At 44.5% G+C, this 18469-nt stretch overlaps 1 protein-coding gene across 1 annotated transcript in view; it reads right to left on the reverse strand.

Annotated features, from left to right (window-relative positions):
• Positions 1–17026: 17026 nt before the first annotated feature.
• The window catches only part of LOC109936967 (gamma-aminobutyric acid receptor subunit gamma-4-like), a 107177-nt gene continuing 105734 nt past the window's right edge, over positions 17027–18469 (reverse strand). The window contains exon 7 of the mRNA XM_048604863.1: positions 17027–17305. Coding sequence (XP_048460820.1) covers positions 17027–17305 — 279 coding nt within the window. The remainder of the gene's footprint in view (positions 17306–18469) is intronic.

Genomic DNA, 18469 nt, shown 5'->3' on the forward strand with positions numbered 1-18469 from the left:
CCTGGCCAACCTCTCCCTATAACTCAGGCCTACTAGTCCTGGCAACATCCTCGTAAATCTTCTTTGCACACTTTCCAGATTAACTATATCTTTCCTGCAATGAGGTAACCAAAAATGTATACAACACTCCAAGTGCGGCCTCACCAATGACTTTTACAACTGTAACTAATGTCCCAACTCCTACACTCAATGTCTCGACTGATGAAGGTCAACATGTTAAATTCTTCACCACCCTGTCTACCTGTGACAGTGCTTTCAAAGAACTATGTACTTGTACTCCTAAGTCTCTCTATTCCGCAATACACCTAAGGACCTTATCACTTACAGTATAAACCCTACCTTGGTTTGACTGTCCAAAATGCAATACCTCACACTTATCTGTATTGAATTGCATTTGCCAATCCTCATCTGATCAATATCTCTCTGTAGTTTTGATAACATTCCTCGTAATCAATGATACCTCCTAATTTTGTAGTATACACAAACTTACTAATCATGCCTTGTAGATTCACATCCAGATCATTTATGTAAATAACAAATAACAAAGGTCCCAGCACTGAACCCTGTGGCACACTACTAGTCACAGGTCTCCAGTCTGAGAAACAACTTTCAACCATCACCCTCTGCCTCCTACCATTGAGCCAATTTTGAATTCAATTAGCTAGCTCCCCCTGGATCCCATGTGACCTAACCTTCATGACTAGCCTGCCATACAGGACCTTGTCAAAGGCCTTACTAAAGTCCATTTGGACAATATCTATTGCCCTACCCTCATCTATCCTCTTGGTTACCTCTTGGAAAAACTCAAAAGATTTGTCAGACATGACTTCCCACACACAAATTCACACTGACTATCCCTAATCAGACCTTGACTATCCAAATGTTGATTGATTCTGTCCCTCAGTATCCTCTCCAATAAAAAATCTCTGCAAGGGCCTCTGCAATTTCTTCCCTAGACTCCACAACGTCTGCAGATGCTTTTGATCAGCCTAAGGGGTTTTATCCACCTTAATGTGCTTTAAGGCTGCAAACACCTCCTCTCTGGTAATGTGTATGCAGTCCAAAATATTCGCACTGTTTCCCTTATTTCCTTAGCATCCATGATTCTGTTCTCAGTGTTTATTGAGGAGAAATATTCATTAAAAATCTCCCCCATCCCTTGTGGTAAGATGGCGCTGACACCGGACGACTCCTTGCGAAATCCCTACAGCAGATCTAACTCTAACATTTACACCCTTTGTTTACTGTGATCTGCCTGCACCACCCGTAAACAAAGCTTTTCACTGAATGTCGGTACACATTGCAATAAATCAATCAATCAATCAATCAATCAATGCCATGCTGATCTTTAAGGAGACCTATTCTCTCCCTAGTCACCCTCTAACTCTTAACATAGATCTAGAACCTCATGTGCCTAATGTGCCAGATCCATATCATACCCTCATTTTGCTCTTCTGATTTCTCTCTTAAGTGTGCTCCTACACTTTTTATAGTCATCTAAGGATTCACTTGAGCCTGATAGCTTAAACCCAATGTATGCCTTCTTCTTTTTCCTGGCCAGAGCCTGAATATCCCTCATTACCCAGGGATCCCTAAACCTGCCAAGTTTTCCTTTCACAGTAATAGGGACATACTGTCCCTTGACTCTTAATAACACACTCTTAAAAGCCTCCCATTTGCCAGTCATTCCTTTTCCTTCAAACAGACTCATCCTATCGACCTCTGCTAGATCCTGCCTAACTGCCCCAAAATTGGCCCTGCTCCAGTTCAGCACCTTAACCTGTTGGCCTATCCTATCCTCTTCTGTAACTATGTTAAGACTAAGAAAGTTATGGTCACTGGATCCAAAGTGCTCTCCGACTGACACATCAGTCACTTGCCTGACCTCGTTTCCTAAGTGGAGGTCCGCTGTTGCAACCTTCTGAGTAGGGCCCTCCACATATTGATTTAAGAAACTTTCTTGGATACATTTGAAAAATTCCACCCCGCCGGGGCCTTTTACACTCTGGGTCATTACAGGGGAAATTAAAATTTCCAACCAATACTACTGTATGATTCGTACAGGTGTCTGCAATCTCTGAACACATCTGCCCCTCTAGTACCCGCTGGCTATTTGGGAGTTCTATCATACAGTCCCAACAGAGTGACCTTCCTCTTCTTGTTTCTAAGATCTAACCATATGGCCTCATTTGATGACCCCTTAAAAATATTCCCTCTGAGCACTGTTGTTATGTCAAAAGGGCAACTCTCCTTCCTCGCTTACTTGCACTTCTATCACGCCTATATCTTCTGTATCCTGGAACATTGAGCTGCCAGTCCTGCCCTTCTCTCAGCCATGTTTCTGTTATGGCCATAATATCCCAGTCCCCAGAGCTAATGCATGCTCTCCGCTCATCTGCTTTACCAGTCAGGCCCCATGCGTTGAAATAAATGCACTTCAAACCAGAAGTCTTTTCCCTCCCTTTACTGTGTCCCCAGCTATCTTGAATAGTAAACTTGCTCTCGATAGTTAATGTATTTTCCCCTGACTTCTTGATGGCCTCCTCTCTTATTCAGAGTCCAGCCCCCTGCCAAACTAGTTTAAACCCTCCCAGGTAACACTAGCAAACCTCCCCTCAAGGATATTTGGCACCTTCCGGTTCAAGGGCAACCCGTCCCTTTTGTACAGGTCACCTCAACTCCAGAAGGGATCCCAATGATCCAAGAACTGAAAACCCTGCCCCCTACACCAGCTCCTCAGCTACGCATTCATCTGGCCTATCTTTCTATTTCTATCCTTAATGGTGAGTGGCACTGGGAGTAATCCAGAGGTCCGGCTTTTTAATTTCTTACATAACTCCCTATACTCATTTTGCAGGACCCCGTGGCAATTTAGCTTGGCCAATCCACCTAACCTGCAAATTTTTTGACGCTGGGAGGAAAACGAGAGCACCCAAAGGAAGCCCATGCAAACACAGGGAGAATGTGCAAACTCCACACAGACAATCACCCGAGGCTTGAATTGAACCCAGGTCCCTGACACTGTGAGGCAGCAGTGCTAATCACTGAGACAACCTGCTACCCTTATTGATCCATATAGACTTTAGCAAGGTGTTTGACGAGTTTCCACATGGTAAACTGGTTAGCAAAGCTAGAGTACATGGAATCCATGGAGAGCTAGCTATTTGGATACAAAATTGGCTTGAAGGTAGGAGACAGAGGGTAGTGGTGGAGGGTTGTATCATGGACTGGAGGCCTGTTGCCAACAGTGTGCCTCAAGACTTGGTGCTGGGTCTACTGCTTTTTGTCATTTTTATAAATGATTTGGGTGTGAATATAGGAGGAATAAGAAGTAAGTTTGCAGATGACACTGAAATTGGTGGACAGTGAAGAAGGCTATCTCAGAGTACAATGGGATCTTAATCAGATGGGCCAACGGACCGAGGAGTGGCAGATGGAGTTCAATTTAGATAAATGTGAGGTGTTGCATTTTCATAGGGCAAATAAGGGCAGAACTTAAAGGCTTATTAATAGGGTCCTGGCAAGTGTTGCCAAACAAAGAGACCTTGGGTTGCATGTTCATAGTTCCTTGAAAGTGGAGTCCCAGGTAGACAAGGTGGAAAAGGAGGTGTTTGGCATACTTGCCTTTATTGATCAGTGCGTTGAGTATAGGTGTTGGCATGTCATGTTGAGACTGCACAGGACATTGGTTAGGCCACTTTTGGAATACTGTATTCAATTCTTGTCTCCCTATTATAGGAATGATGTTACTAAACTTGAAAGGGTGCAGAAAAGATTTATGGATAGGGTGAAAGGCCAATGTCTTTATCTGAGGGTAGGGGAGTGCAAAATTAAAGGTCATAGGTTTATCATAAGAAGGGAAAGATTTAAAAGGGACCTAAGGGCAACTTTTTCATGCAGAGGGCAGTGTGTGTATGGAATGTGCTGCCAGAGGAGGTGGTGGAGGTCGGTACAATTAAACATTTAAAAGGCATATGAATGGGTACAGAAACAGTAATAGGCCAAATGCTGGCAAATGGGGCTGGATCAGTTTAGATATTTGCATGGATGATTTGGACCGAAGAGTCTGTTTCTGTGTTGTATAACTCTACGACTCTAACACAACCATCATCACCCAACACAACTCAACATCACCCAACAGCACCTGCCCCCACCAAATGCAACCCATCCCCATCTAGCACAATTGTTATCATCCAACACCACACATCCCTACTAATCCCCATCCATCATTGCCCAACATCACCATCCCCACCCAACGCCACCCATTCCCACATAATATAGCGCATTCCCACCCAACACCACCTATTCCCATTGAACACATCACATTCCCAACACAACTTATTCTTCCCTATGCAACAAGTTCCCACACAACACCAACTATCATCACTGAACGTAACCCCTTCCCTGCTGAGCAATACCAGTCAGAAGCCATTCTTGCCCAACACCATGTATCATCGCCAATGCAACTCATCCATACTCAACACCACCCACTCGACCTAACACCATCCATCACTCAATGCCAACCAATCTCACCCACACACATTTATTTGGACCCAACTTCACCGCTCATCTCCCATCCTCACCTATCCTCATGCATACACCCATTCCCAGTCATATCAACATATCCTCATAAAACCCCACCTACCCTCATCCATCTCTCACCTAAGCTGCATTCTCACACAAATGCATCAAATTCCCATCTGACCCACCCATATCCACTCCTGCCCTTTCATCCCCATCTATTTTAATTCATCTCCATTTATCTTTTCCACCCCATCCAACCCATACCCAGTGCCAATCATCCATGAGCATCCATGGTACATGCTCGTCACCTAACCCCAGTCAGGACAGCTAGATTTGAGAATTATCAGATCAGCCACAATGGTATTGAAAAGCTGAGCACACTTGATGGGCTGAATGCTCTGTTTCCACTCCTTTCGTGCTGCAGTTGCATAGGACCTTGCTGAGACAACACTTAGATTAATGTGTGTAGATTTGGATGTATTATCTGAGGAAGGATGTACTGACTATGGAAGGAGTGCAACAAAGATTTGTCAGACTGATTAGTTGGATGGCAGGACTGACATATGAGGAGAGACTGGATCAGTTGGGATTATATTCACTGGAGTTTAGAAGAATGAAGGGGACTTCAAAGAAGGCTATAAAATTCTTACAGGGTTTGGCAGGATAAATGCAGGAAGGATGTTCCCAATGAACAAGGAGTCAAGGGCTCGGCTCACCATCTAAGAATATGTCTTTGGTCATTTAGGATTGAGATGATGAGACATTTCTTCACCCAGAGAGTGGTGAACCTGTGGAATTCTCTGCCACACGAAGCAGCTGAGGCCAAAACACTGCATGTTTTCAAGAAGGAGTTAGATCTACTTCTTAGGGTAAAATGGATCAAAGAGTATGGAGAGTAAGTAGAAACACGGTACTGAGATGAATGATTAGCCATGACCATATTGAGGGCAGAGCGGCCTCAATGAGCTGAATGGCCTACTCCTGCTCCTATTTTCTATGTCTCGATGTTTATGTCTTAGGGTTAACGCCTTCACAGGAGGGAGACAGAGCCAGCACCTTCAGGGGACAGAGACAGAGTCAGTACCATGAGGATCATAAGCTATAGGAGAAGAATTAGCCATTTGGCCGTCAAGTTTACTCCACCATTCAATTATAGCTGAAATGTTTCTCAACACCATTCTCCTGCCTTCTCCCTGTAACCCTTGATCCTTTTACTAACTCTCCCTGTCTTAAGTGCACTCGATGACTTGGCCCCCACAGCATTTGTGGCAATGAGTTCCACAGATTCATCCTCAGCTGAAGAAATTTCTTCTCATCTCAGTTCTAAAGGGTCGTCCCTGCACTTTGAGTCTGTGATCTTAGGTCCTGTCTCTCCTTCCAGTGGAAACATCTTTTCCACATTCCCGCTTTCCAGGCCTCTCAGTATTCTGTCAGTTTAAATCAGGTCCCTCCTTATTTTTCTAAACTCCATCAAGAGCAGACCAAGTGTCCTCAACCACTCCTCATATGGCAAGATTTTCATTCCTGGAATCCTCCTTGTAAATCTCCTCTGGAACCTCTCCAAGGCCAACACATCCTTCCTTGGAAGTGGGGCCCAAAACTGCTCACGATATTTCAAATGTTGTCTGACCAGAACCTTATACAACCTCAACGGTATATTTCTGCTCTTGTATTCTAACCCTCTTGAAATGAATACTAACACTGCATTTGCCTTCCGAACTGCCAACTGAGCCTGCATGTTAATCTTAAGAGAATCCTAAGCCAGGATTCCCAAGTTCTTTTGTGCTTCTGATTTCTGAAGTCTTTCTCCATTAAGAAAATAGTCTACGTCTCTATTCTGTTTACTAAAGTGCATAACTTGATACTTTACCATGTATTACTCCACTGCCCACTATCCTAGCCTGTCCCAGTCCTTCTGCAGCTTCCTCACTTCCTCAACATTACCTCTCCCTCCACTTATCTTTGTGTCATCAGCAAATTTAGCAACAATGCTCTCAATTCCTTCATGCAGATCATTCATGTATAACATGAATAACTGTGGTCCTAATGCTACCATCCTGATAAGGACCCCTTTATCATCACTGTCTGCCTTCTTTCATTCAGCCAATCCTATAACCATGCCAGTACCTTTCCCTAAAACCGTGGACTCATCTTATTTAGCAGCCTATCTATGCAGCACCTTGTCAAAGGCCTTCTAGAAATCCAAATAGTTCACACCCACTAGCTCTCCTTTGTCTAACTTGCTCATTACCTCCTCAAAAAATTCTAACAGATTTGTCAGACATGACCTCTCCTTGATGAAGCACCTTCAGGGGAGGAAGGGAGAGAGAGAGATAGAGAGAATAGCTGAATGGACAAAGAGGTGGGTAAAGGTCAGCCTGGAGGAATCAATAGCTGCTCATGGGGACCATTAGTGACTGACAATGGATTGTTTGTGGTAGCAGCCCATATAATGTCAAGGCCTGGTTTGTGGGGGTGGGGTAAGCACATGGGAGAAGGTGCTCAGGCCCTAAAATTGTTGAACTCAATATTGAGTCCTGAAAGCTGCAGAGTCCCCAACTGGAAAATTGGATGCTGTTGTTCTGGCATGCGCTGAGATTTGCTGGAGCACTGCAGCAAGCCTGAGACAGAGATTTTGGCCATGGGACATGGTTGTGAGTTGAAGTGGCAGGCAACTGGAAGCTCAGGTTCATTTTTGCAGACAGAACATAGATGTTCTGCAAACTGGTTGCCCAGTCGGTGCTTTATCTTCTCAAAGTAGAGGAGACCACATTGTGAGCAGCGAATACAGTAGAACTAGCTTGAGCGAAGTGCAGGTAAATCACTGCTTCACCTGAAAGGTGTGTGAGGGACCTTAAATAGTGAGGAGGGAGGAGGTAACCAGGTAGGTGTGACACCTTCTGTGATTACATGAGAAGGTGCCATGGCGGGTGTGGTGTGAGGACGTGTTCAGATTGGAGGAGGAGTTGACCAGGATGTCCCAGAGGGAATGGTCCCTGCGGAAGTCTGACAAAAGAGGGGAGACCAAGCATATGTGTCTGATAGTGTAATCCCACTGGAGGTAGTGGAAATGACAGCTAAATGTGGATGTTGGTTGGGTGGTAAGTGAGGACCAGAGGGACTCTATTGTTGTTCTAGGAGAGATGAGAAGGGGTGAGGACAGAAATGTGGGAAATGGGTCAGAATGGCTGAGGGCCCTGTCAACCACGATTGTAGGGAATCCTTGGTTGAGGAAGAAAGTCAACATTTCCGAGGCCCCCCTTGTAGAAGCTGGCATAATCAGAACAGATGTAATAGAGATGGAGGAACTGAGAGAATGGAATTGAGTCCTTACAGGAAGAAGGGTGTGATGATGTTTAGTCCAAGTAACTGTGGAAGTTGGTTGGTTTGTAATGGATATTGGTATCCCCAGAAATGGAAACAGGGATATCAAGGCAGGGAAGCGAGGAGTCAGGGAGGGACTAGATGAAGATGAGAGCAGGGTGAAAATTGAAAGGGAAATTGATAAACTTTTACAATTCCAGATGAGAGAGGGAAGCAGTACTGATGATGTCATTGATATCCTGGAGAAAGAGTTGTGGGTGGAGGACAAAATAGGACATGAACAAGGAATATATCACATACCCCGCAATGAGACAGGCATAACTGGGGCCCATGTGGATATCCATGGCCACCTTTGACCTGAATATAAAGGGAGGAATTCAAGGAGAAATTGTTCAAATGAGGACTACTTTGGCCAGGCAGAGGAGGTTGGTGGTGAATGGGGACAGTTCAGGCCTCTTTTCAAGGAAGAAGGAGAGAGCCCTGAGACCATCCTGATGGGGGATAGATGTGTAAAGGGATTGCACATCCATGATGAAGAGGAGGTAGCTGGAGTCCATGAACTGGAAATTCTGAAACTGACATAAAGCATCAGAGGAGTTGCAGATGGAAGTGGAAAATGACTGGACAAGGGGAGAAAAAAGCTGAGTTGAGCTAGGAAGAGATGAGTTCTGTGGGGCAGAATCAATGGGTCTGCCCAGGCAGTCCTATATGTGGATTTTGAGAAGGAGGTAAAAGTGGGCAGTGCGGGGTGGGGTACTATGAGCTTGGAGGCAGTGGTGGGGGGGAGGGGTGTTGGGGGGCTGTGGGGAGGTGGTGTGTGGAAGATCACCAGATGAAATGAGATTAGTGACTATTGTGGACATGATCGCCTGGTGTTCCATGGTGGAGTCATGGTCCAGGGGGAGATAGACCTATCTGAAAGCTGGATCTCAGCTTCCGCAGTGTAGAGGTCAGTATGCCAGACAACAACAGCACCACCCTTGTCGGCAGCCTTGATCACAAAGTCAGGGTTGGATCTGAGAGCACGGAGGGCAGTCGGTTTAGAGGGAAGTAGCTTGGAATGCATAAGGGGAGCAGAGAAATTAAACCAACCAAAGTCACATTGACAATTCTTAATGAACAGGTTGAGTGCAGGTAAAAGGCCAGAGAGAGGGGTCCAGGTGGAGAGAAAGTGTTGGAACTAGGCGAAGGGGTCTTTGGGACAGGGAGAGGACTCTTGTCCAAAGAAATGGGCACAGAGGCAGAGGCAATGGAAGAAAAGTTCAACATCACGTCGTGCCCAAAATTCATTGAGGTGGGGGCACAGAGGTATAATACTCAGGAGGGGATAGCAAATATCTGACAAGAGATGGGGTAAAGGGAGTGGATGGAGTCAGAGAGAAAGGAAGGGGAGGAAGGTTCCAGAGTGGCATGGGTGTCTCGGAACTGTTGCATCTTGAGTTCCTTAATGCCTGAAAGAAAGAGAAAAAGCATCTTGTTGGAATGTTGAATGAGCCAGAGGATGAAATGGAACTGGGGTCAGGGCAGTTTTGAGCCAGCATGAGGCAGCACTAATAGAGAGAGAGGTTGAGAGTGTAAATATGGTGATGCATGGCACTGAGTGTGGATCTCAGCGTGAGGTGAGAGAACTGTCTGAGGTGCATTGTACATCACAGAGACACGTGTGGTCCTGGGTGGGTTCAAAACATGAAGGATGAAACTTCAGTTGGACTCTAAGTGTGGTGAGTTTGAGCTGGAGGCAGTCACTGAGGAATGTAATGTGGCTGTTGGAAGGGAGTTTTGACAAATACTTTGTCAGACACCAAAGGCAACAACAAAATTAATAATAGCGTACCAGAAAAAAGATTCAAGTGGAAATCTTGTTGGACAGCCATGAAAAATTATGTGGCTGCAGTTAGCAACACTGCATGAAAGTTTCAGAAATGTAGAGCTAATCTTCTGTTGAGTGATGGAGCCAACCAAGGAGAAAAAGGAAATTATTTTTAAAAGGGGTTAATTAGTGACAGTCTGCAAAGAGTTAATCAGACAGAATCAGAACAGGATTAGTCAGGGAGATGCAGAATGATTAATTAAAGTGCAGTCTCCACTGTTCACTGGGGAACAGAATTCCGGTGTGAATTTACTTCCAACGGTGTGATTTTGTCTAATGCTATAAAGTTTGTCTTATCCCCAAAGCACAGGAAACTGAGCATGGCTATTGTTGTTTTCGTGAATCCAACAGACGTTTATTGCAATAAACGATTATGTACAATGATTATGAGGCAGATTTTCCTCTCTATCCAGCTTCACGTTGTAAGAATCCATCTATGTAGAATAGTTTAGAGGATGTGAGCACCTGTAAAGGATTTCAGCGATATCTTGAAGCTTCCACATCAGGTATTTACAACCCTGGAACGATTATATAGATTTAAAGGGCCACCAGTAAAATTCATATAAAATTATAAACTTCAACTTAATTCCCAAATTTGAGTTGAAGATTTACTTAATAGATTTGATTACGAGGTCTAAGAGAAGCTCAGAAATTTGTAACTGCTAGTGTTGTTTTAAAAGGTCAGTTTAAAAATATTAAAAGTTATTTGAATAGCAGGAAGTGTGTTTGAAAAGTGAAAATGTCAGGGATTTTGTAAAATTGTCAGAAAGTACAAGTTATTTTTGGCCTTAAATGGTCTTCAGCTCTTATTAATATCTTGTGCACCTGTAAGACAGCATGGTGATGTGAATTTGTAATCTCATAGAATCCCTGCAGTGTGGAAACAGGCCCTTTGACCCAACAAGTCCACAATGACCCTCAGAGCATCCCACCCAGACCCATACCCCTATAACCCACCTAATCTACACATCCCTGAACACTACAGGCAATTTAGTCATGGCCAATCCACTTAGCCTACACATCTTTAGACTGTGGGAGGAAACTGGAGCACCTGGAGGAAACCCACACAGACACAGGGAGAATGTGCAAACTCCACACAGACATTCATGCGAGGGTGGAATTGAACCCAGGTCCCTGGTGCTGTGAGGCAGCAGTGCCACCCCGAATGAATTCGTTTTAATAGTCTGTTCCGAATACATATCAGCAAAAAGTTTGAAGAGAAATTTCAAAGAAGTGGAAAAAGATCTAATGCTAGTTGCAAATATTCTGCTAAGTTATTGAGATGGAATGGAATGTAACATCTCACTTTGGACAGGTCATTACAGCATCCTCTTAAGCATGGATAGCATCTCTTGCAGCACGTGTAATGTTTTCTTCTGCATTATTGAATCTTCAGTGGCCAACACAATATCGTTTTTCTTGATAGCACGATGCAGCCACAGGGAATCATTAAGCCTTATCATAGGGTGGCTTCTGGGTGATAAAGGGGAGCCAATGAAAACACAGCTCATAGCACTATTTCCAGTGTCTCCACAGAGACACAGGAGTGATACAACATCATTCACAAAGCAACTCCCCAAGTGGTAGAGAGGAGAATTGGAGTCCTTCGGTCACACTTCTGTTGCTTGGAAAGGTCAGGATGCACTTTGCAGCCCTCACCTGTGACAGTGTCCAAGACTATGACTGCATGTTGTGCACTACACACCTTTACTGTCCAACACTCTCTCCATTCTTAACTGTGGCAAAGAACTGGAAGAGCAAATAAATGAGATACATGAGCAGCACATGGAGATCGATGCAGCAATGCCTCTTGGAGATTGTGAGGTGGAACAAGCTTCTGAGAGTGCAGGACAGTGAGAGATCATCTGGTCACCACAGCATGTGCTCCTTGAATCTGCCAACTGCATCTCCATCTTTATCTAACTCACTCATGTTCTGTGTATCTCTGTCCCTCACTCAGAAACTCACTCCCTCTTGTATATCTTTCTTACTGCCTCAATGTCTACCTCCCTCCCTTCTGCCCTACCTGTGCTTTTTCCTGTGTATCTCTCTCTCTCCCTCTCATGTATCTCCCTCCCTCTCTGTATATCTCTCTCCAGGCCCCATGTATCTCTCTCTCACTCCCTTGTATACCTCTCCCTCCTTGTGCATCTCCCTCCCTTCTTGTGGATCTCTGTCCCGCCTACTGTGTGTATCTATCAGCCTCCATCTGTTTCTCTCCTCCCTTCTCTGCCTTTCTTTCTCCCTTCTTTTCTCACTCTGTAGCTCTCTCTCTCAGAATGAGTAGGAGAGCTGATAAATGTGTAAACAAATGGTTTTTATTTAGAAACAGAAAATTTCTGCATTGTCATGTTGTATATCATGTATTACCCTCTTCCCTCTTCCACTGCTACATGGGACTATCGTCCACCTCTTCCTCCACTACATCAATGACTGTACCTGTGCTGCCTTGTGCTCCACGAGGAGCTTGAACAGTTCATCAACTTTACTAACACCTTTCACCCCAACCTCAAATTTACCTGGACATCTCCGAAGAAGCACAATAAGAGGAAGATGAAGCAACCATGACTGACAAAGGAAGTCAAGGACAGCATAAAAGCAAAAGAAAAGCATTGAAATTGGTGAAGATTTGTGGGAAGCCAGAGGATTGGGAAGCCTTTAGGAACCAGTGCATGATAACTGAAAAAACAACAAGGGTGGAGAAGATGAAATATGAAGGTAAGCTAGCTAGAAATATAAAAGAAGACTGTGGCAGTTTTTTGTAGGGAAGGAGGAAGGGAGGGTCATGGATGTTGAAGCTAGTGTAGAAATTGGACAACTGCAAAATGAGGCTGGTGAAGTAGTAATGGGAAACAAAGAAATGGCAGAGGAAATGGCAGAGGAATGGAATAGATACTTTGAATCAGTTTTCACAGTGGAAGACACCAACAGCACACTAGAACTTCGAAGGAGTATGTGGGCATCATTAAGGAGAAGATGCTGGGGAAGCTGGAAGCTTAAAGATCGATAAATCACCCAGACCAGATGGACCACATCCCAAAGTTCTGAAGGAGATAGCTGAGTAGATTGTAGAGATGTTTATGGCGATCTTTCAGGAAACACTTTCAGGAGTCAGGGAGAGTCCCAGACATCTGGAAGATGGCTAATGTAACATCTCAGTTTAAGAAGGGAGGGAGGCAGAAAAGAGGATAATATAAGCCGGTTAGCCTGACCTTGATTATTGGTAACATTTTATATACTATTTTTGTGGATGAGATTGCGCTGTACTTGGAAGTGCAGGGTAAAATAGAGTTGTGTCAGCATGGCTCCATCAAGGGGAGGTCATGCCTGATAAATCTGTTAGAATCCTTTAAGGAGGTAACAACAAGTTAGACAAAGGAAAGCCAGTGGATGTTATCTACTTGGATTTCCAGAAGGCCTTTGACAAGATGTTGCATGTGAGGCTCCGAAATAAAACAAGAGACAAAGACGTTTAGGGATGAGGTACTGGCATGGATTGAGGATTGGCTAACTGGCAGAAGGAAGAGAGTGGGGATAAAGGGTCTTTTTCTGGATGGCAGTTGGTGACGAGTGGAGTTCCATAGGGGACAGTATTCAGACCACAACTATTCATGTTGTATGTTAACAATCTGGAAAAAAAGAACTGTGAACATTGTTGCTAAGTTTCCAGATGACACAAAGATAGTTGGAGGGGCAGATAGTGTTGAGGAAGCAGGGAGGCTGCAGAAGGACTTGGACAGGCTAGGAGAGTGGGCAAAGAAGTGGCAGATGAAATACAATGTGTGAAAGTGTGAGGTTGTGGTCTTTGGTAGTAAGAATGGAGGCATAGACTATTTTCTAAATTAAGGAAAGGCTTTGGAAATCTGAAGGACAAAGGGACTTGAGAGCCTTAGTTCAAGATTCTCTTAAGGTTGATATGCAGGTTCAGTTGGCAACTGGGAAGGCAATTGCAATGTTAGCATTGATTTCAAGAGGGCTAGAATACAGAACAGAGATGGGCTGCTGAAGCTGTATAAGGCTCTGGTCAGACCAACTTTGGAATATTGTGAGATAACAAGGTGTTGAGCTGGATGAACACAGCAGGCCAAGCAGCATCATAGGAGCAGGAAGGCTGACGTTTCGGGCCTAGACCCTTCTTCAGAAATGGGGGAGGGGAAGGGGATTCTGAAATAAATAGGGAGAAAGGGGGAGGCGGATAGAAGATGGATAGAGGAGAACATAGGTGGAGAGGAAACAGACAGGTCAAAGATGCAGGGATGGACCCAGTAAAGGTGAGTGTAGGTGGGGATGTAGGGAGGAGACACGTCAGTCCAGGGAGGACGGACAGGTCAAGGCGGCGGGATGAGGTTGGTCGGTAGGAGATGGGGGTGCGGCTTGAGGTGGGAGGAGGGGATAGGTGGGAGGAAGAACAGGTTAGGGAGGCGGGGACGAGCTGGGCTGGTTTTGGGATGCGGTAGGGGGAGGGGAGATTTTGAAGCTTGTGAAATCCACATTGATACCATTGGGCTGCAGGGTTCCCAAGCAGAATATGAGTTGCTGTTCCTGCAACCTTCGGGTGGCATCATTGTGGCACTGCAGGAGGCCCAGGATGGACATGTCGTCTGAGGAATGGGAGGGGGAGTTGAAATGGTTCGCGACTGGGAGGTGCAGTTGTTTAGTGCGAACTGAGCATAGGTGTTCTGCAAAGCGGTCCCCAAGCCTCCGCTTGGTTTCCCCGATGTAGAGGAGGCCACAACAGGTACAGCGGATGCAGTATACCACATTAGCAGATGTGCAGGTGAACATCTGCTTGATGTGGAAAGTCTTCTTGGGGCCTGGGATGGGGGTGAGGGAGGAGGTGTGGGGGCAGGTGTAGCACTTCCTGTGGTTGCAGGGAAAAGTGCTGAGTGTGGTGGGGCTGGAGGGGAGTGTGGAGCGGACAAGGGAGTCACGGAGAGAGTGGTCCCTCCAGAAAGCAGATAAGGGTGGGGAGGGAAAAATGTCTTTGGTGATGGGGTCGGATTGCAGATGGTGGAAGTGTCGGAGGATGATGCGTTGGATCCGGAGGTTGGTGGGGTGGTATATGAGGACGAGGGGGATTCTTTTTTGGTTGTTATTGCGGGGATGGGGTGTGAGGGATGAGTTGCATCTCTTCATATTTCCTTAAACTTCTTATGTAGTCTGACTAACACCTCTCTTTGTCACTCCTCTAAATATGGGAACACATTATCTAACTCTCCCAGTATTCCTGCATTAGCTAAATTACAGGTGGTTTTCTTTGAGAATTGTTTCCAATCCTTCTTAGATAGACAAACAGGAATCTGGAAGAACACAGCAAGCCAGGCAGCATCTGGAGGAAAGGAACAGTCAATGTTTCGGGTATGACCCTTCTTCAGGATTTCAGGACCTTGGATTCCAGCATCTGCAGGTTTTTTGTCTCTTCCCAATCCTTCTACCTGACTCTTGTTGTGTCTGACATCCTCCATTAGTCTTCTTACCTGACACACTTACTCCCCTTTGTCTTTTTCTGTGCAATGATGTTGTTTCAACATGTTTATGCAATATAATCAATTTTCTTTGTATGATCTATCAGCTTAGTTACTTTACTAACCCTTCCAACTAATTTGTGTGGATTACCGAATTTCACTTTCAGAGGTTCACCTTGTAAAGGCATCAATATCGTTTGCCACTTCAACTATTCTACTGTTGAATGTTATGAATATGAACAGATTCATGGACACATAATCTAACATTACTGTTTTGTCATTTTGTCTGAAGAACTTTTCCTTAATCAATTTTAAGGGATCTCTAATCTCATTACCATAAATCAATTCAAATGGAATGAAATCCAATGGATTCATTTGAGGAATCTCTAGCAGCAAACAGAAAGAAATCTCGTGTAGTGTTCTACGCATGTGGGTATTTGTGACTATATGTCTTCATCATGTTTTTGAGAGACTAATGGCATCTCTCCAAAGCTCCATTTTTTTTACAGATGATATATGGTTAACATCAATTATTTTAGATCAAAACTTGTGCTGATATCCTGGTAAACTTTGGATATAAATTTAGAATGCTGATCAGACTGTACCTCAATTGGTAATCCATCATGAGAAAAAAAAGGACTTCTACATTACTATCCAAACTGTAATCATCTTTAGAGGAAAAAAAAATCTGGGAATCAGGTTGCCATATCCATAATTGTAGGATACACTGATGTACTACCTTCATTTTTGGTATCGGTTCTGCTCAATTCATTAAAACTAGACTGAATGGTTCTTTAAAAAACTGCTACAAGTATTAAAGGTGTTGTTCTGATTACATGAGAAATGCACTATGTCTTTTGAATTCCTGGCCATGTAAAATACCTAATTATTGATGCCTGTATTTTCTGCATTCCTATATAGCCTGCTGTAGAAATTAAATGTGCCACTCATAATGTGGTATCTGGGTGGTGCCATAATTTGATGAACAGCTATCCATTCTCCACCCACAGTCCTGTGAGGATATCTCCACTCCTTCATCGGAAATGTTTTCAATATAATGGCACCTCAGAACTCCTTTAGCTTCTTAAGCTTAGGTGGTAGGGGAAGTCGAATAATGTTGCTACTGAGGGGAAATAGATCAAGATTTGCTGATTGTTAGTCAGCGATCCCCAGCTGCCCTTGAATGGGGCACCTGGTAAAGTGCAAAATAGTATGTGGCGATAATGCTGTGTAACCCTATACCAGTCATTGACCATCATCACTTAGGAGAAGTAAGGCAATGGGTGGGGGCACTAGTGCCCATGTCCAGCTAAGTGCACCCAGCGTGGGTGAGAGCGAGCCCTCATGTGGAAAGCCAAGCATGGTGTGTGCAGGCCATGGCTTAAGAAGAACTGTAATGTTTAACATTTAACTTTATTTAGTTATTTTTCTACTTTATACTAAGAAGAGCTGTAATGTTGAACTTTTTAACTTATTTCTTGCTTTTTCATTTTTTGTACCTAAGATTTTGTACCTAAAATAGTGCCGGGAACGGCGCCATTATGCACTTTTCACTGTACCCTCTACGCCTTGAATACACATGACAATAAAACTTAATTCTATTCTAATTCTAGGGAGCATTCAGAACGGAAATAGGCCATTCAGTCCAACTGGTGAATGCCAGCATTCATACTAGGCTACATTCTATTGGTCTTCACTTAAGATGACAGCATATATTAATCTATTTTGCCCTCCTTCATTCACTTTCCCAACTTCCTGAGGGAGAAGCTGTAATAAAACACTGGAGTCAAGTGTTCGGGGGAAGATCATTTATTGTTGGATTCATTTACTGCGAATGACTGAGTCACAGGTAGAGGTATGAGATCCAGTAAATGAGATTGAAGAGTAGAAAGGCAGTGGGGAAGAAGACCCGCGAGTAGGCATCCAGCCTGGAGATGTGGATGCGGATGCGACCCCTGCGCCACGTGCCAGTCTGGCAATCCTCGATACAGCAGAAGAAGGAGCGACAGTCCTTGCCCTCCAGGCAGTCATCAGGCAACTCGTCCTCTGGCTCCTGCCACTGTGCCAGGTTGTTCATGGTGATGGTGGTGAAGCAGGGTTCCGCACCTGGAGCACTGGCTTCCTACAAAGTAAGAAAATTAGAAAGTTCATCGATTTGGGGAAAGGGCAGACGGAGTGAAGTCAAGGACAGGCTATCCAGTAAGGCCAGTCCCTGATTAATCCCGGGCTGCCAGTCCCTGATTAACTCCATGCTGATTGTCCCTGATTAACCCTGTACTGACTGTTCCTGATTAACCCAATAAGGCATGTCCCTGATTAACCCACTAAGGCGTGTTCCTGATTAACCCCGGGCTGCTAGTCCCTGATTAACTCTGTGCTGCCTGTCCCTGATTAATCCCATGCTGACTGTCTCTGATTACCCTCACCCTGACTGTCCCAAATTAACCCTGTGCTGACTGTCCCTGATTAACTCAGTGCTGATGGTTCCTGATTAACCCAGTAAGGCATGTTCCTGATTAACCTTGTGCTGCCTGTCCCAGATTAGCCCTGTGCTGACAGTCCCCTGATTTGCCCCAACCCTGACTGTCCCCAATTAACCCCCCGCTGACTGTTTCTGTTTAATCTCAACCTGACTGTCTCTGATTTACTCCATGCTGACTATCCCTGATTAACCCTGTGCTGAAAGTCCCTGATTAGCTCCATGCTGATTGAACCCCTCTTGATTGTCCCTGATTAACCCCATGCTCACTGTCCCTGATTAACCCCATGCTGCCTGTCCTTGATTAACCCCATGCTGCCTGTCCTTGATTAACCCCGTGCTGACTGTCCTTGATTAGTGCTGCATCAACTATGATTATCCCTGTGTTTTTCCTCATCAATGATACATCAATTCTAATCCCCCCCCTGGCATTCAATGGGTAACTTCCCATCCTTTTCTCACCAACACAATGAATTCCATTGAGAATTCACTTTGGCACAAGAATGGCATTAGGCTCCAGGGAGTGTACATTATAGTGTCAAGTGTCCAAAGTTTTACCTGTCTTGACTCTTTCATTACCTTACAATACATGAAAACAAGCAAATATTCCAATGACTAAATTTGCTGCTTTTGAACTGAGTTGATTTTGTGACCAATCACTGATTGACCAATGTGACAGTCTGTCTCCAGTTTACTGCAGAATTCAAACTAGTATCAAACTTGCTATAAGAGATAACAAGGTGTAGAGCTGGATGAACATAGCAGGCCAAGTAGCATCATAGGAGCAGGAAGGCTGACGTTTCGGGC

This window comes from Rhincodon typus, chromosome 14 (assembly GCF_021869965.1).
Source record: "Rhincodon typus isolate 14 chromosome 14, sRhiTyp1.1, whole genome shotgun sequence".
In the NCBI taxonomy this organism is placed as follows: Eukaryota; Metazoa; Chordata; class Chondrichthyes; order Orectolobiformes; family Rhincodontidae; genus Rhincodon; species Rhincodon typus.